Source organism: Watersipora subatra, chromosome 1, assembly GCF_963576615.1.
Source record: "Watersipora subatra chromosome 1, tzWatSuba1.1, whole genome shotgun sequence".
Classification (NCBI taxonomy): domain Eukaryota; kingdom Metazoa; phylum Bryozoa; class Gymnolaemata; order Cheilostomatida; family Watersiporidae; genus Watersipora; species Watersipora subatra.
Genome location: NC_088708.1, coordinates 24,641,442 through 24,669,222, shown reverse-complemented (window position 1 = coordinate 24,669,222; position 27,781 = coordinate 24,641,442). Strand labels below are relative to the sequence as shown.

The window sequence follows — 27,781 nt, the reverse complement described above, 5'->3', positions numbered from 1 at the left end:
TGTATATAGTTCTATTCTTGTATATCATGGTTATATGTATATAGTTCTATTCTTGTATATCATGGTTATATGTAAATAGTTCTATTCTTGTATATCATGGTTATATGTATATAGTTCTATTCTTGTATATCATGGTTATATGTATATAGTTCTATTCTTGTATATCATGGTTATATGTATATAGTTCTATTCTTGTATATCATGGTTATATGTAAATAGTTCTACTCTTGTATATCATGGTTATATGTATATAATTCTACTCTTGTATATCATGATTATATGTATATAGTTCCACTCTTGCATATCATGGTTATATGTATATAGTTCTACTCTTGTATATCATGGTTATATGTATATAGTTCCACTCTTGCATATCATGGTTATATGTATATAGTTCTATTCTTGTATATCATGGTTATATGTATATAGCTCTATTCTTGTATATCATGGTTATATGTATATAGTTCTACTCTTGTATATCATGGTTATATGTATATAATTTTACTCTTGTATATCATGGTTATATGTATATAGTTTTATTCTTGTATATTATGGTTATATGTATATAGTTCTATTCTTGTATATCATGGTTATATGTATATAGTTCTATTCTTGTATATCATGGTTATATGTATATAGTTCTACTCTTGTATATCATGGTTATATGTATGTAGTTCTACTCTTGTATATCATGGTTATATGTATATAGTTCTATTCGTGTATATCATGGTTATATGTATATAGTGCTATTCTTGTATATCATGGTTATATGTAAATAGTTCTATTCTTGTATATCATGGTTATATGTATATAGTTCTATTCTTGTATATCATGGTTATATGTATATAGTTCTACTCTTGTATATCATGGTTATATGTAAATAGTTCTACTCTTGTATATCATGGTTATATGTATATAGTTCTACTCTTGTATATCATGGTTATATGTATATAGTTCCACTCTTGCATATCATGGTTATATGTATATAGTTCTATTCTTGTAGAGCATGGTTATATGTATATAGTTCTATTCTTGTATATCATGGTTATATGTATATAGTTCTATTCGTGTATATCATGGTTATATGTACATGTATATAATTCTAATTGCGAATATCTCGTCTAAAAGCATATTTAACATTGCAACCCTATGTACACTGGAGAATGGCTACGTGACCTGCTGCAATGAGATGGTAACCTCACGTTGTCCTGCCTGTATTAATAGTAGCTAATTGTGTGGTTTGGTGATGCTCTTGGGTGGTTAATTAAACGGAGTTTTCTTATTACAGTACTGCCAAAACATTGCATCTTGTATTGTCTCAATTGGCTAACTGCATTATAACACTTTTTACTCTCGTACAAAGCTGTACATTCGTAAAGTGATTCTTTTGTAGGAGAATGATGAATTATATTCTCAGATAAGAGAGTGATAGAAAAGGAAGGAAGTGGATAGATAAAGATATTGAGAGAGTGTGCTCCTGTCTGGACGGATGTAGGTGTGAGATATGAGATTAGGCCTGCATATAAGAGGAATTACAATGCGAAGTTAAAATCTCCAACTAGATTGTTGTAAGTTATTTCGCATGAAAGACCGGCTAGCCAGCTGGAGAACACAGGATATTGCATCGGGATACTGCTCAGCTCACCTCATCAGCAGTCAGAAGTGATGGCTCTATAAGTTTAGTTGAAATAGGCACTAAAGTTATCGGTTCCATCTGCAAGAAGCCTGTGTTCTTGAAATTATACTAAAAAAAGACACAACAGACTTGGAATCATCCCAAGACAATTTAGTTGTTACACCATAATTATTGTTATTAGGTCAATGTTTACATAACAATCAGGTCATAAAAACTAGACAAACACTTGATCTGTCCAGTCACTGAGCTCCTAAATAAACAATGCTTACAACAACGCGAGCTTCATTGTGTCCTTTTACGTCATTCATAGAGTAGCCGAAACTCTCATTACAGCAATAAGCTTTTGGGTTGTTGACAAAACAAGGTACTCCATAAAATGACAGTCGAGTAGCGGAGTTTCGTGATATGCCTAGCCATTCCCGAGACTATAGGCCACAGACAGGCCCCATCATAGCACTCAAATTTTAATTCACCTCAAATCACGTAAGCTGAAACCTCAACTGTTAGAAGACGCTGCAATATAAGGAAATGGTATCCATCGCCTAATTTAACCTCAGCAGAGACACCTTTTAAAATTATTTTCTCACGTATTTCTAGACAGTAATTGCATAGTTTGCGCATGTACGCCTGTGAAAACGGCGCAGAGATAATTTTCATGGTCAAATTACAGAAATGTGTCCATGAAAATTTGGAATCATGGAATGCAAGTACAAAAAATGTAAAACCCGGAAAAATGATTTCAACTGAAAAGAATGAATGACTAATATCACCCACCCTAGTCGCAGCTTCTGTTACAAGCATGCAGTTCTCAATGCGAATTCCGAAACTTCCATCTTCGTAGTAACCGGGTTCTGCAAATAATCGCCAAAAGTACAGCAAGAAATAAAGGTGAATATATGGCACCTTGAAAACAATTAGTTACGCCCTTAAAAAGGGCTGCGATCTAAAATCACCATCTGCACTAATGAATGTAGCTGCGCTCCTATCATGTGCAAATTTTGCGGTTGCCAAAAAATTTTGTCAAGAAACACGTGTAAAAATAAATCAGTTATTTAGAGCTTGGTCTTATGCAATGAACTGATTAGTTGATAATTAACCTGCCAACACAGACTATCATCATCACCGACTTAATTTGACATTTTTCCAAGAAAATCACATCTGCATTCTTTCTACAGCAATTCTTTAAATTATTTCAGCTCAAAGATGACCAATCAGGCTCGCCTGTCCACTCCCTAGAAGTACTAACCATCTGTGATTATCATGCCGGGCTCTAGTGCGATCTCGGCCGCGCTTGATCTGTAGCTGATTGCGCAAGGACCTATAAAGATATCAACAATAAAATGTTAATAGCAATAATAACGATAATAATAAAGGAGGCTATTAAAAGGCAGTGATAATAGATAATGAATAAAACATATGTAAAAGCTTAGGGCAGACTACAGAAACCAAATGTAAAGAATGGTGTAGTATCATAACATATGGATAGTAATCATCTTATTTCATAAGCACCAGGTATAGAAGAGTGACTAATATAGAGGCCAGAATATTACTGCCGTAATAAAGCACACTCAGGGCAATCTTAAATTCTTTACGCAATCTTACGTGGTGCCGACACCGTTAGGACGTATAAATGACAAAGAACTGACAGTAAATGCCAGGTATTACATGTGAACACACCTTAGCTGAACTTAAATCCTAATAACATAGCGTCACAATTTTCACTACCTCCTTTGGCTAACAGAAATTAAGGTCTTTTGATCACGATTAGAAATGAAAATGGTACGCAATCATTGACACAACTGCTATACGGACTGAAGAGCAAAGGATAGACACAACTGCTATACGGACTGAAGAGCAAAGGAGCGCACCACTTCCTTTGTCACATTGAACATTCTTGTCAATTTTTCTCCTTTCATGGCACCCCCTATGACTCGCTCCGAGTGAACCAGGTAACAATAATAACAATAATATAACAAAAATAAGTAAAGCAAAAGCACCAAATGTTAAACAAATTATACAGACAGAAAATACTCAATACTGTGCTGTCACTACCTCTCTGACAGCACAGTTCCAGGGAAAACTGACAGCTGATGGAGCCAAAATTTGTGTAGCCACTGAGCCAGCTGCCTCTGAAATGACTCATGCACGAAAATAGAAATGTTGGGAGGTGAGTGGGATTAATGACCCTCCATAGCGTCGCGGTGTATTGTCAGAGCATGCTAATTACTCCTAGCAGTCACCCTCAAAGCGCAAAACGCTGTAAACAAGGAAATTGTTTAGCATCGCACTAAATTTGAGGACAGTCAGTAGCCTAGCCTTTGAACATTGATTACGAAGTTCTCATTGAGCTAAACTTGCAACAGAGCATAAGATCCTGACCCTAGCATGGAGAATTTCTACATTTTAGTCGAATAATTATAGCAAGATTATAATTTGATACGAACAGATTACGGAGCTGTAATAGGTCACCGCTAGTGATTGACCATTTGCTGTAAGCTTGTCACTGACCTTCATGCACATTAAGAAATGCGCCAACTCCATGACCTGTGCCATGTTTGTAGTCAAGGCCGGCTGACCAAAGGTGCATTCTAGCAAACGAATCAAGAGAGTTTCCTTTTACTCCTCTAGGCCAGATGGCGCGAGCTAACTGGATGTGACCCTTAAGCACTCGCGTGTAACACTCCTACATAACCAGAATAGGCAGCATGAATGTTAGCTGCTCACATGACAGCAGCTGCCAGCAGAAAAAGTTAACTCATACCAGAGCAGCAAATACATGTAAAATAAACCAACTAATAGTACACACCATTTGATAGCTCGAAGGATTGCCAAAGTGGACAGTTCTGGTCACATCGGTAGTCCCATTTCTGAAAACAATAACAACAATGCGATATTTGCCAGAATACTGTCGAGAATTTTCCATCCTATGGTGAATCCTTTTTGCGATATACACAGCGATAGCTGAAGCAGCCAGTGTCCCTCAAAGTTTGCCGGGTCCAGTCTTATTAATCTAAACTGGCTGCATGTATAATACATTAAAATAACCATATAATTAAGTAAATCAACTTGAATTCTTGCGACTAACTTTATGCCAGAAACAGTGAATCAATGTTTAGACTAAATACTCACATATGCTTTTTGACAATTAAAAGATAATTTATGCAAAATATAGTTGAATTGTCAAAAGGTGAATGACACCAAGTACAGAACGAATTGTAAGTGAGGTGAAACATCAGTGCAGTTCCTAACAGTTACCCTCGTGTATCTGCAGGATGTCTGCCTAGCACAGCAGGCTGTCATGGAAGAGTTATGACCCGAAAAGGTTGTTAATTGTTACACAAAGGGTTCCGCAGTTAATTAAACACAACAGACCAATACAGTACCTGTATTGAGCACCAGAGTCTAGCAGGTAGATATCTGAGCTTTCAATCACCCTGTCTTCACCCTCAACCGGTCTACAATAAGTCTCACAGTGCTACAACAGTACGCCCTCAAAATCACCTTTACAGCAGGTTCTAGAAGCTATCCCTTATAGTGCCTCAACAAACAACAAATTCTATATTAAATATCAGTAAAACAGAAATTAGGAAAAGCTGCTATACAATAAGAATAAATCTCTCACTTGTAGTGATTGATGGCAGCATTTGGACCACAGCTAGAGATGGTGTCAAAACTAAGGCTAACATAGTCTTCCTGCTGCCTACAAGGAGACAAAGCAAACATTGGCTGGTGGGTACACAAACACTCCACAACTCCCATACAGTGCTAAGTATACAATTCATTTACTGCAACACGTCTCAATGACCAAGTATTTTCCTGCTTTTCTCAAGTTATTTATCAAACGATTAACAACATTTACTTTTGTGAAAATTTTATTAAATAAATCGTTTAAAAACAGACAAGGCTAAAAATTAGTTGTATTCGACAGCCAATAGAGCAAAGGTCATGTGTCTTAAGAACACTGACCTTTTCAACTCTTCTAGTTTTGTAGCCGCTGCAGACTCCGTCACATTATTGTGTTTAATCTAAAACAGCGAAACATTCTCTATAAATTTGTTTCAGCTATGTTGACAGCCTCCGCAAGACCGGTGCACCTCGAGGGGCAAATACATGACAATATTTTGTAGTTTTTCGTATAAATTAAAATTTATACTGATTCAGAGAAATGAATATGCATGGAATGCGCATCAGAACAGCTGTTCAATCACAGTAGAACCTGTTGGTGCTTAGAGCCGAGACTTCGACAACACCAAATGCAGTCTTACGCAATATATTTACATTTTACTGAAAATGCAGTAAATAAATTTCTGTTGAATAATTCACTCGAGAATCCTATTGACCTTTGACTGACTCTGACGCATTGGCGTGAGAGTGGACTGACGCAGTCGTCAATTCATGCATCATGATAATACAAAGAATTTTATAACGATTGAAATAAAATAGTTTAATGAAGTTAAAAAGGGCAGAAATAACGCATCCTGTAGTGAGTAATGGGCACCGATGACGAGGAACCCTACGAAATTCAATCTTCTATAATCTCTCTATTGTGTAGAAGCGTAGCCGTCCTGCATGACTCGACTCGTGTCAATTCGTGCATTCGACAGCTCAGACGTCTCTCAGATTTCCCAGGTCACAATAAAAATTCATTAGAAATCACTGATCACTGCGAGAAATCACTGGTATGTTCATTTACCGCAATTTATAATTAGCTCTATTTAAAGACAGCATTTAAATATTGTAAAAGATTGAGCCATTTCAACCCGCGTAATTGCTATTCCCGCATTTCTTCCATTTAGCAATTGTTTAACATAAATGCTCAATGACATTGAGGTGCCTCTAATTAGCGCCCTCGACAATCACACCGTTTGCACTGCCTTTGTCTCACCCCCTGCCCATGCTTTCTAATTATTTCGATTGTAAACTTCTTTCAAACAAACTTTCTATCAAACTTGTTACAATATGATATGAAAGACAGGTGGCAATGCTCGTAGATGGAGACGAGTAACTGTATAATACAACAAGGGCTCGGGGCGATGTCTCCAGCCCATCATCGCTTACCTCCATCTCGAGCCATGAAAAGAACTCACAAAGGCTGACTGCATCTTTAATCTGTGAATAAACACAATAACAACAAAGGCTAGTCATACAATTTGAAACAGAAGTAAAAGTGTGTTGATAGCTCAAACCGTAACAAGCCAACAAATTGCTAAGGTAAAACCGCAGAAAACAAGATTTGCGTCGGTAGAAAAAAATCAAGTCAAAACAATCAGTTTTGAGAATAAAGAAGAGAGTTGAACGATACGTACGTGTGCATCACGCATTCCTTCAATCTCAACACAATTCTTCACCGCCTTCATTTTACGCACGTGGGAGTTCTCTGTCGAGAGCCTTTTCTCCTGCAAATCAATTCCAGTTACACTCTGCGACAGGCTGCTCGAATATTACAACAGATTGATTGCAAACAAGCTAGGGAAAAGTGATGGCTGTATGAATAAATTACCTCCTGTAGCACAAACTTTAGATACCATCAGATCAACCATTAATTTGGGCACATTCTCCCCAATAAATCAAATTGTTAACATATCAGAATTTTTGCAAGGTCTGTTAATGTACCGAAACTGCAGTTGCTAATCTTGTACCTAACAAGAGAGATGCAACACCACCATGAAAAGGTGCCTACAGCTTGTGATGTACGTACAATGGTGAAGGCATCTGCACATTTCACCCTTTCGCCTATACAGTAGACGCTCCTATAATGTATACCTCCTATAACATAAATGTCAAATAACGTAAAGAATTTATGTAAAATTTTTGCTTCATACAATGTGAAGAATTCCATATAACGTAAAGTGTCAAGTCGGTACAAATTCTCAAAATCGATTTTAATAACGGAAATCCCGTAGTTAGCCCTGAAAGTATCGATATCTCTTGCTGCACTTGAGAGAGAAAACAACGTACGGTAGGGCTCTCTCTATTATATATACTAGTACCTTCGCTATCTAGTTTGAGATCGTCAGGTGTGTGGACAAAACAGAAAATAAGTAGCCACAAAATAATTATGAAATACTTCAATTCAATTTATTGGTGCAGGCGTTATAGTGCGGATATACCAAGCTGAATGTGATGAGTTGTCTCTTTGAAGGCGATATTTACCGTAACCTTGAAGCCTGGCAACGTAGAGACAGTGCGGCAGATACCAGTATTAATACATATTGTAAAGCTCTATTTTTGTTTTACTTTATTTTAGTCATATAAAATATGTAATATTTTTCCTTTGTAGAATAAACGATGTTGCCTAGAAAAAATGCAAAGAATCAATGTAAATTGAGATTCAAAGTGTGCACTCTCCTTGACTTAGCATAAAATTACAGTAACAATGAACCATAAACCGAGTGAAATTGATAAGAAAAAGTAAAAAACTTGTCGATACAAACCATTAATACTACAACTTTACTGTTGAGTCTTTAGACTAAATAAGCTAAATCTAGTTTTTCCCTTTGGAAAAGCCAAATGAGTCAGTTTGGGAAACCTTGAAACAGATTAGGCAATTTCAATTTATTTTACTGGTCATAAAAGGTAAAATCCCTATAACGTGAACGTTCCTGGAAGCGTCTTGGAATTGTACAAGCCTCTACTGTATTGCACCAGCGGTGTTACATATTTACATGTTTGTAAAAACAAATTTCTATTGCAAATAGGTAAGATTGAATATTATAAATGGTCTGATGCCGAGTACAATAGAGACGAGTCATACCAAGATCATAGATATGTCAGAATTACCTTATCTCTTGTTATGCTATAGAGCATTAGACAGCTACCGCCCTGGCTTAGTGAATCACATACCGGTCTATGCAATGAAATAAAACATAGTACCATATTGTGGTTTGATAGCATCATCAAGTGCATATGCCAGTCCTGCATTATACACTCCACCAACCGAGTTTTAGAATGGTACAAAAACACCCATCATCTCACGGTACTGCAATTTCGTGCTAATCATTCAGGTTAACAGTATGTTCCACTCTATTTGACATTTTCACTTTTTACCAAAATGCTTAATCAGAACATTCCTCAACTTTTTGGCCAACAGATCATAAATCGGAAGGAATAAGGCGTTGCATTCAACAAGCATGAGTGCTTCTCGTTACAACAACAAGAACCCCATAGAATAAAATGTTTGTTTACACACAACTAAAATATCAAACTTATCTTGATAAAATTAGTAACAGGAGATTGAATGTAAAAATTATTTGTAATTGTCTGCCCTTGGTAATATAAGTCAGTCAGAGTGTAATATTAATAAACAAGAGTCACATGACTACAACAGCTTGTTGATATGAGTCATGCTAATAGCACTCTAGCTGCTAGCATGCTTAACTGCTAGCAGCTGCTTCTCTACCTACTCACGGACACTTAATGCACTAAAGCATTCTATTGAAAAGAATATTATTCCAATACCTTCGGTGCAAATTACACCGTCTAGCACCTCCCTAAAAACATGAATTGTTGAAAATAAATAGCCGCTGTTCTAAATAAATTGATTATAATTTCACGAACCAGCAATATTTTCTTTCAGAAATTGTTGACAAAATTTATTGAAGGAAGATCTTACACGGAGTGATATTCCGAACCCTAAATAGTAGGAACGCAGACTATACTTTCAGCAAGCCTGAGAATGTTGAACAAAAAGCAAGCAGCTAACCTAATACAGAACAAAGCCAGGAGGGTTTAAATGTGTACATACCTCTGGCACTTTGCAGTGAATTTTGTAGCTGGATGATTTACTGAGCTACAATGAGAATGCATTGATTGTATGTCAATTATTGGATTTGTGATCTGCAATCTTTGTCACCAGGTATAATAACATAATAAATGAATAATTGATAAGCCACAGAGATAGCTCGCTCGCCAAAGGATAGTTGCGGTGCAGAAGAGACAAAGGCGTGGAGGCACCGGGAGAGGGGAGCCCACCCATAAACACAGACCACAAACATGCACACTAATATTCGTTTCCTCTGGCTGGTTGCCTGAAGATATGCGTTGAGCGAACTGAGTAGACGACAATAGAAAGCTTTCCAGTACTCAGACAGACTCAGAGATTGCAGCCAGCTTTTTATTAAAAACTAGAGATAAACTAATTTGCATCATTTATCTTGCAGCGCTTCAATCATTTGGGTCAAGGACATTCAGATGCAACTCGTGTCAGAATTATAACATGCACATTTCTGAATGATTTATCAACACATGAGTTGCGTTTTCTCCTCAGGAGGTCGAATGCTATTAATTTTGTCTGTCAACCGCTGGCTAAATCTGCAAGGGGGTGTACTCCTGGTACTAGCATAAATTGGCTGGTATCCCGGAATTGATCTCCATAGCACAATCAATGTAAACGTTTATTATGCCCACAAGACATATCTTAGAGATCAATTGATCCCGCAGGAAATCAGGAAAAGTAACATCGTTCCATAAAAGTGCTTTTAATAGCTCACTAGCCAGACATCAGACAGATTCTGCTCTTTCAATTTAAATATAATCATGTTTTTCTCTCGCCTCCACAGTTTCTAAATTTTAACTTATCGATGCACTCAGTTCCCCTTCATTCTTTTCAATACGCAATATTTCCTCCAATCTCAAAAATCTTCATCTTAGAAAGCTATACAAATGCCCCTGGCTATGACCTTACTGCGATCTTACGGAAGATGTTGCTATGGCCATCGTTAGCCAGTAAGTAAAATTATTCCAAGAAAAGATTATTTTGGTGCCAAGTTGAGCAGGGTGGACTGATCTCCAATTTGATTGCAAGCACTAAAGTGTAATGCAATGAACCAGTGAAATCAAACAATAGTGGTGAAAATGACCAGAAATTTAGGTGGTGGGTGGAAATGCTAGCTAAAAAAAGGTGGGCAAGAGTGGTGGGCAAGAATGGCGGCCACGAGTGGTACAAAATAATTGGTGGGCAAGAGTGGTGGACGAGAGTGTTGGACAAGAGTGGTGGACAGGAGTTGTGGACAAGAGTGGTGGACAAGAGTGGTTGTGTCAAGGGTAGTGGCTACAAGTTATAGTGATAACTAACTCGAGGCAGTATTAGTGCAAACTTGAGCAAAATTTGAAATTCAACTCGCCATATCCATTAACAGCTTGGAATGTATGAGCAACTTGCTAGCTCGCTATTTTCTCAGCTCAACTAGACAAGAGAAATAGAGAAATTGACTCCTAGTTATACGAGGAACACCTTCCTTCTGTCCTATTAGCTAACTGCAAGCTGATATTTTTAGGAGGCCGCTGCCTATAGCATATTCAGCTGAACTGAAATGCCTGTGTATAAACCAACTCACACAAAAATAGAATGCAACTCCAACATATCCCACCCCTTCCTAAAAATTGGATTGCGCATTACAGTGGAACTTCCACACATGAATTTAAATTATTCTGAGCTCTGCTTCATGTGCCAAATCATCATACATGTATATTGTACACTAAAATTATCATACATGTATATTGTACATGTACATCATCATACATGTATATTGTACACTGAAATCATCATACCTGTATATTGTACATGTACATCATCATATATGTATATTGTACACTAACATCATCATATCTGTATATTGTACACTAACATCATCATATATGTACATTAGATCAAATATGTCCATAAGGGTACACTAACTAATATTACCGCCCAAAAAAACCTATGATGGCTTGTTAATATATACTGCAGATAATTAACACACGAATTAATACAAGTGCAATATATGAGAACGATGTAACAAAAGTGAATGATAGAAGACAGACGCATAAAAGAAGTTTTATTGTTGGTTCACCTTAAAAACAGGCAAACAAGTGTATTCTTAATAAATGGGTAAAGGCGTTGAGAAAGATAAACAGCATGACTTACTCTAGCTAAAACTATATCAAACAAGCTTACATAATATGGTTTTTATGATTTTAAATTTGAAAAGATCATCTTTCACTTGTCACCTTCAGCTTCTGTGCTTCTATTTGCAAAACTCTAATGAATCGAGTAACTTAAAATTTTGCGTGTTGGAAATAACTTTACGTCTAGACTCAAATATTACATTGTATGCCGGAACATTCGTGTTTTAAGGCGCATACTTATAAAGCAGGGCTCCCTATTAGGGGTTCAGGCTGTTGTTTGCAGAGGTGCAGGAATCAATTTTCATTTTTTATACATCAGAAAATAAATACTGTAATGGCATGAACCTTGATAATGATTTGAGTATTTGACTCGCCCACGAGGAATCCGATAATAGCATAGAAGGGGCAAAAAAACAGTCAATGAGCATAAAGCATTTTGTCTTTTTTATATGTTGCTGCTGTGTGAAAACGTTGCTTTTCTTAGAATGATCTTCTAATAACATATTGTTTGCATGTTTCAAATGTCTGTTTTTCATATTGTTCTAAGCCTGTTTTTTGTTTTATTCAAAGCAAGAGGGCGTGAAATTGAAACTGCCCACATCAGTCATAGAGAGTTCGGGAATGAAAACGGATTGTGTATACAGACTATACAGAAAAGTACTACAAAGACTAATGTGTTATGTGCATACCCATATCTTGCTGTCTTGAGGACACTTTTCTATCACTTCCTCAAGGTGAGAGCTAAACTGGTGATATGGCTGTATAAGGACAGCCGCATCTGTACCATCTCTGAGATGAGCTGACACATCAGAAGTTATCTTCTCTTCGCTCACAAACAAACTAAAAATGATCTAAACTATTTGGCAAATGAAAATATGGGATGCAACATATTCTTGCCACCAATGAAGATAAAATCAAATAAATATGAAAACATTACTCATAAATAGAGCTAATCTAAAAAGAGAAAAAAGCAAAACAACAGCAGTAAAGAAAACGAGACAAACTTATAGTTCTGATCGATATTTTTCGTAGATAAAAACATTTGACCCTGGTTCAAAAGTAATCAACATAGGCTGATTCGACAATGGACAGGACCTATTGAAGCATATGATCCTGTGGTCAATTATTTTATAGAGGGCTACCAAATGCAGCCAAACACACTGCATAATGTAATCAGAAACTTCATCCTAATGTGATGATTCGATGTGTAAGGATGAAGAGTTGCCAGATGAGTGCAAAATGTCTGTTATTCATAGTTTGATAAACACCTTAAATACAGTTGATAAATTTAACAACTAAATTCCTAGTGAACTGTGATTATGCCTTCTCAGATAACAGACAGACAACTCCAAGTTTTGCTTAAACTTTTCCTTATTAGAAACAACTATCACTTCTGAAGCACCAAAACGCTGAATGCACGAGCTATTTTGTTTGAGTTAAGACTCAGTATGAAATCTAATATTTCCAGTGAAATTAATCAAAATAATAACCCAAAAAGAGTTAACAAAACACAAAATACATCTATTGTTCATGATGCATATAAGTCTTCAACCATATACCGCTACTGAGACCTCAACTCACTACAAGACTACAGATGTTTAACCCTATACTGCTACTGAGACCTTAACTCACTACAAGACTACAGATGTTTAACCCTATACCGCTACTGAGACCTCAACTCACTACAAGACTACAGATGTTTAACCCTATACTGCTACTGAGACCTTAACTCACTACAACACTACAGATGTTTAACCCTATACCGCTACTGAGACCTTAACTCACTACAAGACTACAGATGTTTAACCCTATACCACTACTGAGACCTCAACTCACTACAACACTACTGGTTGTTAACTTTTTACTGCTACTGAGACCTCAAGTCACTAAAATTTGCTTTGAAAATGACAAACAAACCTGTTGTCAATAACACTGACATAGTTACATGCTACCAGACTGTTTAGCACACTTTTTGTATAAAAAGTGTGATCACAACAGCATTGACTGCTTATTGTTGGTTTGTGGTTGTGTCAAAAGAATGTCACCAGTTCTTTGCAGCAACACTTTGACTTCTTTTTTTTTTAAACACACTTTCAAAGCACATAAGCCCTGGGTAATCTTGGTGCAAGGTTAGAGCATGCAAAATCCGAGGTTTTTCTGTTCATGGCTATAAACAGGAGACTTCATTTCATTTTAGTTGTAATAATCATAAATTAGCAGAGCTTGAGATTGCATTTTTCTAAAACAAATCAATAACTCATATAAAACGGATTTAACCTATTGAATAAATTTTCACTAAACTTTTAGGCAAACTATCTGTCAACCAATAAAACATGGCTTGATTTATAGAAACATTTCAAATGATCAGGGTTGAAAAAATTGTAACTTTTTTAACAAAACAAAAAAGTGGATGTTTTTTATTTAAATTGATCGTTTAAAACTTTAAATATTTATGATTGGATAAATTGGATTTTTTTGGCTCATTTTGCTCATATAAATTGTTTGTGTATTGCACTGCATATCAGAATGCTAGTGAACCCATTTTTTAGCATTAGTGACTTACATGCTTTATTTAGACAAATTCTTATATTCCTTGTATAAAACATCCATATAAACTTATAACGTGTAAACTACATGCAAGTTAATGGAGTAGAATTGCTAGTGGTTTCACACAAAGTCTGAATGAGAGAGAAAGACATAAAAGAGGCACTGTGAAATATTCAAGCACATGTTTCATTGAGGTGATCATGCAAAATATATATAGAAGCTTGTAAGCTTCTTCAGTACCTCGACGGTTTTTTATTATTTCTAATGAGCGAAACGGAAAGTGGATATGTCATTTATCAAACAAAGTAGTGAGGAAAATCTGTACCAGTTATTACAGTTGCTATCTCACAATCAATCCTGCTTTAAATTCACTAAATGAACTTGAAGGTCCTAACTTCGAAGGTCCTTCCGTAGCATTGTACTACACATGCAGTCAATTATCTTCATCGCACTTGCTAATTCATGACAGAGGAATTTTTACAGATTTGTTACACACACACAAAAACAAAATTGTTTGTCAAGAAACATTGATTTTTTTTCGGAATTATGAAAAAATCAAAAATTTAAAAATCATGAGTTTTTTCCCTAGAGAAAATTATGATTTATGATTTAAATCATGATTAAAAAATTGTAAAATTTTACAGCCTGACTGTTCCATGACTCTATTAATCTTTCATCCGATTTGGTAAACATTTGTATGAGTTTTGAAAGAAAACTTTTACAAATAAGATTTTAATTTTAACAATTTAAAGCGCAAAACTTGAAATACATGTATGTGTTATGACGGAAATATATTAAAATAAAAGATTAAAATAAAAGATTAAAATAGACCTTGCAGATTACTTAATGCCAAGCTGATACGTTAACAGATAAAATAGGAAGCTTATACGAATGCGGTGAGCATAGTATACCTTATTTCACTTTGTGAAACAATCACATAAGAAAAAAATACTGGATTCATCTGAATATCGGAGCCTCTGAGATTCAGCAACCCTGTAAGATCAAAGGATGCTGCTCTAAAACCAGCCAGTATGGAATGACCTGATGATATCAGAGTGTGTATCTGTTATAGAGCATACTGCCATAGTTATTGTATATGAGAACAATGTACCAGAGTATACAGTCGCTATACACAAGTATTACCTAGTTATTATACTCTAGCAACCTTTCTACAAAACTTTACATCTATTAAATAAGTGAGTGCACAGGTTATTTTTAATATATAGAGCGATCATGATTCAAAGAGTATAGGTATTATGCCAGAGCATCTACATGTAAATAGCATACAATACAAAACACAACACTTGTACCAGATTGTACATTGTGTATGATAGTATGTCATATTCTGAACAAGGTCTGCTTTACAGCATAATAATTGGCACAAGGTAGAGTAATGGGCGAAATTAATTGGAGCTCTTTGTTGAAAAACTAAAATTCTCATTTACAATATTGCTACTCATTGTGTATTAGTCAATAGTCATAAATTATATATTAAGCTAGTCCTTATTTTGTTCTGAATTCAAATATGTACAACAAAAAGCTGTAAAATTAAGTTTTTGAATGATTGCGTAGGTTAAATTCTGAAAAGTTCTTTTTAAATGGTCGAAGATAACAATCTGTACAGATATGATCAAACCAGATACATTTTTATTTGCTTATTTCCAGCCATAGTTTATTTCGGATACCGGAGGAAGGAAATACTTATTGATGACTCACCTTACTGATGAGGAGCAAATGGAACTAGGATTTTTAGGAAGAAGAGAAGACATACTCACAAGCTATATCATCAAGTGCAGTGAAGATGCAAGCGAACGATTTCATTTTTATCATTTCTTGCCGAACTTTAGCAACTTTTTCTTGCCAAGTTTCACCTAAAGTAATAAACACGGCCTCAATAATTCTGATCAAGATTGTCAAACACCAGAAAGTACATCTAGCATTACACAACGTACTACACATGTCCTATGTGTTAGCTTGGTGAAAGCATATCTAGCATTACACAACGTACTACACATGTCCTATGTGTTAGCTTGGTGAAAGAACATCTAGCATTACACAACGTACTACACATGTTCTACGCTTTATCTATAAAGTTATAGATACAATGATTATATTTACTAGTACGCTGGCAGTCTCCATAATGCAGCAGTGTTGGTAGTCTGCCTGGCTGCTAAACATAGTATCCGAGTTCAATTACCGCGCAATGCATTTTTCTCCTAACCTTGGTTCCTAACTAATAAGCATGGCTTCGGACAGAAGGAGAGTCTCGGCTCTTATTATTGCAAAGATTCTTGCCTAACTATCAGTAAGACCTGGCTGCACGCTATGCCAGACATGACCTAAATTGTAGGTATACATCAAGAGGAATTGAACTATCAGCATTATCGCAGTATGCGTGTACAATGATTACTCTACCAGTTTTTAATGAAAGTCAAAGTTACAAGCTTGTATGCAGTTTGCGTTTCGATCTACTATACCAGTCTATTGCGATCATACTTTTTACGAGCAGTCTTAAATACACTAATACCTTGAGATACATAACAAATTTGAAATACAAGCATACGAAGCAATTCCTAAGGCGGTTCCCGGTGCGACCACTAGGTGGCCGAGTATGCAAGAGGTATGCAAGAGGTATGCAAGATAACAGCCTCGCTCCGTTTTTCTCGTCAGATAGAAAAGGAGTTGAAAAGGCTAAAAAATGTGTTTGTACGCGAAGCAAAAGGAGCCAAGCCAAAAAATATTTAAAAACAAAAACAACATTAGAATTAAGTTAAGTGTAAGATTAAACCTCATGTTTAGGTGCATAGTAAGCTAAATTCATTTAAGTTAAATTTAAAGTTTATGCTATGAAGCATCCCAATTATAATTATCAACAAAATAAAATTAACACAATAAAAAACATATTTTCCATTGTAATATCTGGTTTTAGGTGTTTTTTCAGACGATGGCAACAGATTGTTTTGTATCAAACTATTTCATATAAGAAATCTAGATCTGAGATACGAGTGAATTGACATATGAGCCCGGTCCAGGAACGCATTAAGCTCATATTTTAAGGTATTGCTGTATAATTGTAACTGTATTGTAACAGTAACTGTAACAGTAACTGTATGTAACAGTACAATTGTACTGCAATTGTAAACTGTATTACTGTATAATTATATAACTCAACTTACCAGTGTACTTAGTTGACAGAGTCATTAAAGGATTGTTAGGTCTGGCAGGCCTGTCAATCCAGACTTGGTCGACGAGATTTCCAGAAATTGGTACCAACTGCAGCCCCTTCTCCATCAACCCTGTACTCATTCTTTCCCAAGCAGCTGGAGACGGTAAGCCACAGAGTAAGAGAGAAATAATTCGATACTATCCCATCAACAAAAAGAAAACTAATAAACACCCTCAAATAAAATAACAGCAATAATTTTACCAAATGACATAATATTGGGGTCAACACCAATCTGTCCTCCCTCCTCCTTAAGGCATTCGCTTAACCACTCTGGTATAGATGGAACATCCTTTAGTCCTAAAATACCAAACACACTCTAAGACATTGCCAGTCTTTGTTGTTGAAGTTCCCTCAAGTTTATGAATAAACACACTTCCTCACACCTTCTTTCATTACTAGCCAGTTATCATCCGTCTGGTTGTCAGCCTGAGTGTGGTACCTCCCATCGACCCACAGAGCGGCGAGTTTCTGCGTGACAACTGCTGTTCCTAGAAACATAACAATTCAACGAAATAACTGAAACTGATCTGATTGTAATGAGAGATTTGAAGCTCTCAACAAGAAAGCTCCTATAGGTAGTTAATCATACGCCTCCAAAGTGGCCTATCTCAGCCAAAGCAACTAAAGATTATATAAAGCAGCCACAAGAGCTTCAGAAGTGTTTGACCATAGCAAACTGAGTGTGGCTGAAGCTAGTAGATTGCATGATTTTTTAATTTTGTTATTTGGATACCGGCTTTGGGAGCAGCCAAGGTACAGTAGTTTAAAGTGCCTGACCGGAGGACAGGAAGTTGGGGATTAATTCCCAGAAAAGGCCACCGCTGGTGACAGGAATGACATTCAACCCTACATCACTCCCTGTAGCAAGACATGTCTCGTCTCCATTTGTCAAGATATACTTGACACTGGGCTCAGAGAAGGCCAGACAAGATCACAGAGCCGCTGTTTATGCAGCAATGCTCTTAACAAATACAGCCTTTGCTTGTAGTAAGTGAAGCGGACATAATTCTTGATCTTGAAGGGATTGCTCACGCACCGAAGCATCTGACATGAAAAACTCCGGTCTGGTTAAGACTCCCATCTGACATAGCGCTTGACCCGATCTCCCAATAACAATACATATTCAACATGAGTGATTATGAAAAATGACAGTCTCGTCAAGTCAATAATACCAACTCATTTAAACATTGGGTCACAGTCTTCAATTAGACATTTTACTTGAAGACCTGCAGTCATTGTTTCACACATTTGCACGCCTTTACCTGCACTTCCAGAGAATCCGGTGATGAACTCTCTCTGGCAGTCACAGGCAGCAATGTATTCATTCTACAATAAATAAGTTGAGTAACTATACCCCACTGCTGATGGTAACTCAAACTGCAATGAATGCACTGTTTTACTGTTGAACCACACAATTGATTTAGTCATCTATATATATAGGAAATGATACCTCTCTCTCTCTCTCTCTGTGTGCGTGCGTGCATGCGTGGTAAAGCAACTACATTACCTGCCACTGTTTATAATATCTTTTTAATACCCGTGCAATGTCAGGCATTCATCTAGTTACTAATAATCTCTAATTGAACACCACCTTTAATTGAACACCACCTTTATTTGAACATCACCGGTATTTGATCGCCACTTTAGAAGAGTTGAAACATTGAGCTGCCATTTAATTGAATGCAACCTCCATTTGACCACCACTTTGACATTCTTTGATCTTTATGAACCCATAGTAGCAAGAGATAAGTAGAAAAGTATCCACAAAATCATACTCAAAACAAAATATGGCACATCAAAGAATAACCTCTGTTAGTCGCCATTTTGAGTTCTTAAGAATATATGCAGAAACAAACTTTGCTAGGTAAAGTGCTCTGCTGATTTTAAAATATAGTCAAATATATTTGTGAAGCTTTTTAACTAAACGTTTGTCTGTTTTATATTTTTTCAATGTTATTTTCAGTTTATTTTTTATAACAAAAAATAAAAACTGTTTTGTAATTAAAAGCTGTACGTGTCATTTATTTACTAAAGCCATTGAGGTAATTCTTTGCCATTGTTATTGATTACTGCTGTTTTTTAGTTGGCTATCTCTATAAAATTCATTGGAAATACAGGAACATACTACAAAATATATTTATTTGTCCACCATATCAAACTTTTACTACATTTTTTATTTGTTTATGAAAAACTGAATGAGAACATGCAATAATTGTTTTGAATCCAATATCGACAAGACCTAAAAATTGCTTTGTGAGTCCTAACATTCTGCATTTATGGTGTATTTTTTTAGTTTTCTGCTGATAACTTTTGTAGTTATAGGCTATCACTTTTTGATACGTAAACATGCTACAAAGGTATATGTTTTTGCCATTGTAATTCAAGTTTGCAAATGGATAAGCTTATATCAATATACCAAGATAATAATTAACCCTGCAATACAAGTTACAGTACAATTACTGCTGAGTACATATGGCCAAGGTTGGCATTTGTCCCGGGAAAAACTGTTTTTCCCAGGGCAGCGGGAAAAACTAGTAAAAACCGGGAACAACTGGGAAATATTATAATGCCAGAATGTTTTATTTAAATATTTTGCTAAAAAATGAAATTTGATAAAAATGAAAAATTGGACTAAACAATTAGTTGTGTGACTCCATATTTATATCAATCAATAGCCATGGAAATAAAACAGTGTTTGAAAGTGGGAAAAATTAGAAAAAATCAACACCTAAGATACGGGCCAACGTTAAATAACGATGAGCCTTTTACAGTCCAATAATAGAAATATTTTGACGTGTATTGTTTAGCACTTTTTCCTTAGTGCAAACCAAGCTGCACAACAGGCTTGGAGTAGGGAAAACGTCCTAACTGGTAGCTTGATACTAAAACCTAAAAACAATTTTTTAGGGTATGATTCGGCCGAATATGAGGATTAACTTTTCTTGGACAGTCAATTCTCAATACTCTAATCCGTTTGTTCAGTTCACCGGTCTCGACTACTTGGCATTATCTTCCCGTGTTTTTGTTTTTCAATTTTCTAATTGTTGTATTATGCTTACTGTCATGTTTCACACATCAATTTGGTTTTTCATTTAATATTACTATTTAATATATGTAAATAAATGAATATTATCTTGTGATCTGGTCTTTTCATTCAATATTTAATAAATAAACCAAGTATAAAGGTTATGCGCTTTCTTAGCCCGTGTACTGTTAAAGAGTCATAAAGAAGCTCTATGACAGCTAATGGTATAAGTGTATTGTTATTCTTTGCTTAAGCATTAGTCAACTTGTCAAAAAAGAGGTTTTTTAGTTTTTCCCGCTTTTTCCACTTTTGGACTAAAATGAGTTTTTCCCGGGGCGGTAAAAACCGGTATAAACCGGCGGTAATAACTGCCATAGGAAATACTATGCCAACCCTGCATATGGCAGAGATTGATAGATGGATACACAAGAGGGAAGGAGATGAAGTGAATAAGTTTAAAGCAAAACTCACACAAGCAATGACTTGTACTTCAACGCAATATAAACAGTTAAATATGAGCAAAAAAAGAAAGGCTAAATGATTAGACTCATGTTGGCAGAATGAGTTTCAACATAATATTTTGGTGATTCATCTGTATATATAAATCTCAAAGTTTGTGTGTCTGTCCCTACTTTTCGGTGTGTACATCGGCCTAAAGCTAACAAAATGTTAAAATGAAACATCTGCTCTATGCTGGATTTGATCTTTGAATCTTCCGTTCGCCAGGCAAATAACTTACCAATTAAGCTACGAGAGATGCATCGATTTCTGAGACGATATGAGCCGTTATGTCGGTTAAAATAGACATAGCATTCTGCATTACGTAATGTGACTAAAGCGTGCTCTCACAGCTCTTATTAGTAAGTTGAGCAATACTGTTAGTAGGGTACTTCAATTAGTCTTTGGCAATGTGCCAGGTTAATGGCACGCAACTACATTACCTGCCACTGTCTATAATATGTTTTTAATACCCGTGCAATGTCAGGCATTCATCTAGTTACTAATATTCTTAATTTTTGATAAAAATAAGACAAGCTTTGTTATGTTTAAATAAAAATGAAAAAGCACTTTCCCTGAATAAATTGTTATTTATCTGCATGTTAAAACATGGTGTTTTTCATTGAATGAGCTCCTCAAATGAGAATGCCTTGCAGTTTCTAATTCACCATGAGAGCGGAATCATTAAACACAAATTTGCAGAATACATATTTTGTGTTGTTTGGAGGACTGTATTTTGAAGAGGCTCTCAATGATGTGCCCTGAATGAGACATAACAGCAATACTGAATATATTATAACCCTACAATTTTCGAGTCACTTCATGAAAGATTTCATCACTCATATGCCAGATGTAGCAAATTAGCAATTAAATTTTTATGAAAAATAACTAGTTATGACTCAAAGAAAATCTATTGTTATCAACCTGGATGCTAAGTAAAGCATACATATTCTGATAATAAAACCATTTTGTGAAGAACCTAAAAATAGTTTTGCTTTTCATTTATGTTATTATTAGCTACTTAGAATCATTCGCATCTTTAAACTGCCACATCAAAAGACTTCTTATTTAAAAAAGAGCAATATTTATGCTCATTCTATTTACCTAATTAAAAGAACTCTTTTATAAGTTGTGAAAAATGTCAAAACTGAATAAAAGGAAATCTAGTTCTGCCGAACAGTTATAACTGTTTACAGACATACCGTAAAATCTCTAATTGAACGCCACCTTTATTTGAATATCACCTTTATTTGAACGCCACCTCTATTTGATCGCCACTTTAGAAAAAGAGTTGAAACATTGAGAAGTGCCCTTTAATTGAATGCAACCTCCATTTGACCACCACTTTGACATTCTTTGATCTTTATGAACCCATAGTAGCAAGAGATATGTAGAAAAGTAGCCAAAAAATCATACTAATAAAACATAATGACTCAGTTACATCAATAATTCTTTTGTTGTCCTACTCCAAGTCTTTTTATTTTTTTTGTTAAAACTCTGAAAGCAGCAGTATAGAAATAATTAATAACTGTATCAGGTTAATTGTAGTTCCTTGTTTAACAAGGTCTTGGTACTTCGACGTATATGATGCAGTAACATCCAAGTACTGCAAGACTTTTCATATGTGAGAAGGCTTTTGACAATTCGGAAACTTTCCTATTGCTTAGTTGACCATGTACACTGGCTATCAGTTCTCACTAGTACCCTGAGTAGTTCTATGCAGGCCAACTTGTTAGATATGTAAGCTCTGAAAAAAGTGAGGGTACCAACCATAGGGTTATCTCCCCCCTAGAGTGATAACAACACAAGCGTTTCCGGTGGAGCGTTCCAACAAGAAGCGTTTAGGCCACGCCTCTTTTTTGTGCTAGTCAATCGTAGTGATTGACTAGATTAATAACATCAGCCATCAGAATGGTTAAACAAGGATCATGAATTTCCACAGTTAAGATAGTAATTAATGCTCATATTAAAGAAATGGTTATAGTTTATTACTCTAATAAATGCTTATTATTTACAGCAATTCCATACCTACAAAGGTATGGAAATGCAAAGGCGCAGAACCTGCAAAGGCACTGAATAGATACTGTTAAGTGAGTTAATGCAATCAATTACTCATAGATAAGATAAATAGTCATACTGGGGTTGTATTACATTAGTGTGATGGGAAGCTAATCGACTGCCATCAACTATGCGCTATACTACCCGGCGTTGCCCGAGTAATAAAAAAGTCTTTGGACAGAAAATTTATTTTTTCTATTTACCATTCTAACTTTTAAACTTCATATCATGAGAAAATATTTTTAAGCAGTTCAAATGAATTAAGAGGAAAAAGAAAACAATTGTAAATGCTTTCAAGCTTTTTCAAACAACTACAACTTTTAAATTTCACATAATGAAAGAAGTGTTTTGTTGAAATAAATTAGGAAGAAAAATAAAACTGTAAATGTGTTTAAATGTAAAATAATTAGCAAGTAATGGCTAAATATAATCTGTTTAACTATGATTACAATAAAAAATTATTTAATAAATAAAGTAATAAAAAAATCTACTTTATTTTTATATAATTATAATTCAGTATAATTGAAGTATAATTCATTTTTATTTAACATATAACAACATTTGCCATTCAACTTTCAAAAAAATTTTCTTGCTTACATCAAGCAAGGATGTCCACTAACTAATGGACATCTTTGCTTCAAACTAGTCTATGTATTTGATTGATATGTATTAAAATCTAATATTAAATGCAAGGGCTGTTTGTGGACTGTGATGTCAATGAATCACTCTATCACCATACAATGTCAATACTTTCAGTTGATGGCAGTCGATTAGCTTCCCATCACACCAATGTTATACAATCCCAGCATGACTATCTATCTTATCTATGAGTAACTGACCACATTAACTCACTTACTTAACACTATCTATTCAGTGCCTTTGCAAGTCATGTAGGTATTGAATTGCTTTAAATAATAAGCATATATTAGAGTAATAAACTATAGTCATCATTTCTTTAATATGAGCAATAATTACTATCTTAACTGTGCAAATTTATGATCATTGTTTAATCATTCTCATGGCTGATGTTATTGATCTAGTCAATCACTACGATTGACTAGCACAAAAAAGAGGCGTGGCCTAAACGCTCCTTGTTGGCACCGGAAACGCTCGTGTTGTTGAAGGAACTGTTATCACTTTAGGGGGAGATAACTCTATGGTACCAACCTCTGTATTCCTTCTCGATCATCAAGGTCTGGCATGGCATTGATTGCAGTTACCTTCTCGTGATTGGATTGTAGACCATCCTTTGATACTACATGGTCAAAATATCGCATCTCAGACTGACTGAATTGGCTTTTTTTGCGATTGAACTTAACATTGATGACTGCTTTAGCTTTTGCATGCAACCTTCGAAAATTATTATCAGGCTCTTGTTGTGTCTTTCCAGCTACATTAATGTCATCAAAATATACTAAATCACTAAGCACATCCTCCAAGGAAGGCATAGGAAAATGATTGCGCTGTATGGCCTTGTTGAGATTAGAAGGGTCCAAGCAGACTCTCAATGAACCGTTGGGTTTGCGGACAGAGACATTGTTGCTTATCCAGGCAGTTGGATAATCAACAGGCAAGAATTCCTTTCTTGGTAAACCACAGATACCACAAAGACTATTGTTGGCCTTTTTGCGAGCATATCTTACAGCGAATTCTCCATTATCTTTGGTAAAAACTGCATGGTTCTGCTTAGAATGCTTATTCCTAGGTCGAACAATTTGAACAGATTCATCTGACTGTATGACTGCCATATCGTTTTTTGAATTCTCCGCTACTATGCATTTCTTGATTGCTTGCTCCAGGCTCAATCCTTGCTCACAACCAGCGTCATCAAACAACTTTTTTCTGAGTTGATCATCACTTATGCCCAGCAACAGTGCTTGGATATTTAGAGATTTGCAATACTCGGCAAATCTCTAAATATCTGTTCAACCTCCTCAAAGACCTCAGCACTTGAGTGGAGCCCGAATAGAAGCCTGTTAAAGCAGTTTTGGCTATACAAGATGTTGAAAGCAGCCAGACTACTCTCCTTTGTGAGTGCCACATGCTAGCATTCATGTTTTATGTTCATAATGGTGTAGTGCTGCATTCCATTGAACCAAAAAACAATGTCCTCCAGTGTTGGTACTCTATGGCGCACATGCTTTACAGCTGTTCAAAGCTTTTGGATTCAGGCATATGCTCACAGAACCATCTTTCTTCTCCACGAATACCATGCTACTGATCCAGTTTGTTAGCTTATCAACTTTTGAAATGACTCTAGGAGCTTCCATTTTATCCAGTTACTTCTTCACTCTATCCATCATTTTCAGAGGTACACGACGAGGATGATGCACAACAGGTTCCACTTTCTCATCAATTTTATCTCATGTTTACCTTCTAAATATCCAATACCATTGAACACATCAGGGAACTCTTCCAAGATTGAGACATCACAAGTTACGTTATTTACATGTCAGACCAATCCAAAGTGTTCAGCAGTTTTCAGGCCTAAAATGAAGGGCAGGTTTTCATCAACTACTTCAAAGTGTACTCCATGGCCGATACCGTTATAGTTCACAGAGCTGTACCGCACCGACATTGTTGATCTTTGAACAGTTGTATCCATTAAGTTTTACAGCAGTAGGTAAAGGCTTGGCTTCCAGAGAGCGGAGGGTGTTTAAGGTGATACAGTTTGTTTCAGCTCCTGTATCAATCTTGAATATAAGCTCCATCACTTTCTGCTTGTGGCTCACATTCATTGGCAAAATCCAAGATTTAACAGACATAAGATTCAATTTGCTTAGGATAGCATTTACCGAGCCAACAACCAGACTATTCATCTGTTTCTTAGCGCTGCTCTTGGGTTTGTGGCATACATTTTCAAAGTGACTTTTTTCCCCACAATCATTACAGGTATCTCCATAGGCTGGACATCGGCTTTTAGCATGGTTAGATCTATAATATTTGCAGTCTTTGCGAGGTTTAGGCTTTTTAGGTATAACGCTTGAGTCGCATTGAACGGAATTGACACAAGATTCAAGGGGCTCATTCTGTACAGTATTTACAGATGTGTCACCGGTAGATAATCTAGACATTTTCTGTTTTGTGATTTCTACTGCGTGTATGTCATCTAAAGCATTCTGTAGGTTTATGGCCCGGTCCCTAAAAGGACATTCTCTTAATTTGCACCAGATAATCCAAATACAATACGACGTAGTAGCATTTGATTACGTAATGTACCAAATTCACACTTGGCAGCTTGTGTTTTCAATCATTTAACAAACATGTCGATAGACTCACCATCAGTTTGATTCATTGACCAAATTACATACCACTCATACAGCATGTGTCGTGTAGGGTTACAGTATGTCTCCGAATTTTCTAACATATCAATAAGTATGTCTCTTCTTTCGCCAATTTCATACTCAAACTGATTAAATATCTCTGTAGCCTCTTCACCTGCTTCATTAAGCAGTATAGCTACTTGACATCTGTTAATCAAAGCATTCGCAGGCGGAGCAACACTCTTAAGGTCTGGTTTCAACACCAAATCTATTGTTAGCAAATAATTTTCGAGAGATCTGCCACTTTCTCCAGTTGTCAGAAACACATCCCTCAAAAGAGAGTTCTCCAGAAACTCTCATACCACCATTCATCACAAAAATCCAAGGTAGTCACAGAAACAAACTACAAAAATGTAAAGCAGAAAAACAACAAGGCATAAAACAGAGCAGGGTCAAAAAACTTCTGCTGCCACAATGTGATGATACGTATCATAGGTAATTACCTGTGCACCGGTCTTGTAGCAAGAGTCAGAGCATATCAGGAGGACAGGGACAGACCGGCCAAGGAAGGCCTCAACAAACATGGAGCTACCAATGAGGAACTGAATAATTATCAATCTAGTACCATCTAATTCCACCGGCTTACCCGCACTACCAAGTGACACTGATACTACTGATTTTGAAGTTAAAGCTGTACCCACAAAGCTTAACAATTCAGCAAAATGAGTATTGACTTTCTGGTTCCAAAGCCCATACAAGATGGCTCTGATTTCTGCAATCAATGGAACAGATTTAAAGAAGAATTTGATTTTTTCTACACTGCTGCTGAGAAATCACATTCTGAAGACAAAGTTAAAGTAGCAATCATGCTCAGATGCATAGGCCCTCATGGTGCAGACATCTTCAAATCTTTCACTTTCACAGGTGGGCAATCCAAAAAAGTCTATGCTTATGTAGTCCCTAAGTTTGATGCCTTCTGCAACGGAGGATCGAACAAATTAGTCAAGCGGCATCAACCTCTTTCTACCAAACAGCGTGTCCTGAGCATTGATGAATATGTCACAGCATTGCACAAAGTGGCAAGAGAATGCTAGCTTGAGGCAATGTATGATGAGTTTATGCTCTAAGCACTGTTGGTGGGCATAAGTGATGATCAACTCAGTAGAAAGTTGTTTGATGACGCTGGTCATGAGCAAGGATTGAGCCAGGAGCAAGCAATCAAGAAATGCATAGTAGCGGAGAATTCAAAAAACGATATGGCAGTCATACAGTCAGATGAATCTGTTCAAATTGTTCGACCTAGGAATATGCATTCTAAGCAGAATCATGCAATTTTTACCAAAGATGATGGAGAATCCTCCGTAAGGTCTGCTCACAAGAAGGCCAACAATAGTCTTTGTAGTAACTGTGGTTTACCAAAAAAAGGAATTCTTGCCCGTTGATTATCCAACTGTCTGGATAAGCAACAATGTCTTTGTCCGCAAACCCAACGGAGCCTTGAGAGTCTGGGCCAAGGCTTGGACAAGCTTGGACTCTTTTAATCTCAACAAGGCCATACAGCGCAATCATTTTCCTATGCCTACCTTGGATGATGTGCTTAGTGAGCTTAACGGGGCTAAAGTGTTCTCACTTTGTGACGCTAA

The 27,781-nt window shown here is 36.1% G+C and overlaps 1 protein-coding gene across 1 annotated transcript in view; it reads right to left on the bottom strand.

Annotated features, from left to right (window-relative positions):
* The window catches only part of LOC137397420 (xaa-Pro aminopeptidase 1-like), a 40,882-nt gene that overhangs the window by 9,459 nt on the left and 3,642 nt on the right, over positions 1-27,781 (bottom strand). The window contains exons 2-19 of the mRNA XM_068083709.1: positions 18,557-18,620; positions 17,678-17,782; positions 17,496-17,591; positions 17,245-17,388; positions 15,844-15,939; positions 14,980-15,061; positions 12,211-12,361; positions 9,381-9,425; positions 6,943-7,032; positions 6,695-6,745; positions 5,603-5,661; positions 5,259-5,336; positions 5,020-5,091; positions 4,443-4,503; positions 4,145-4,319; positions 2,883-2,954; positions 2,411-2,487; positions 1,646-1,744 (exon numbers count right to left, since the gene is read on the bottom strand). Coding sequence (XP_067939810.1) covers positions 1,646-1,744; positions 2,411-2,487; positions 2,883-2,954; positions 4,145-4,319; positions 4,443-4,503; positions 5,020-5,091; positions 5,259-5,336; positions 5,603-5,661; positions 6,695-6,745; positions 6,943-7,032; positions 9,381-9,425; positions 12,211-12,361; positions 14,980-15,061; positions 15,844-15,939; positions 17,245-17,388; positions 17,496-17,591; positions 17,678-17,782; positions 18,557-18,620 — 1,617 coding nt within the window. The remainder of the gene's footprint in view (positions 1-1,645; positions 1,745-2,410; positions 2,488-2,882; positions 2,955-4,144; positions 4,320-4,442; positions 4,504-5,019; positions 5,092-5,258; positions 5,337-5,602; positions 5,662-6,694; positions 6,746-6,942; positions 7,033-9,380; positions 9,426-12,210; positions 12,362-14,979; positions 15,062-15,843; positions 15,940-17,244; positions 17,389-17,495; positions 17,592-17,677; positions 17,783-18,556; positions 18,621-27,781) is intronic.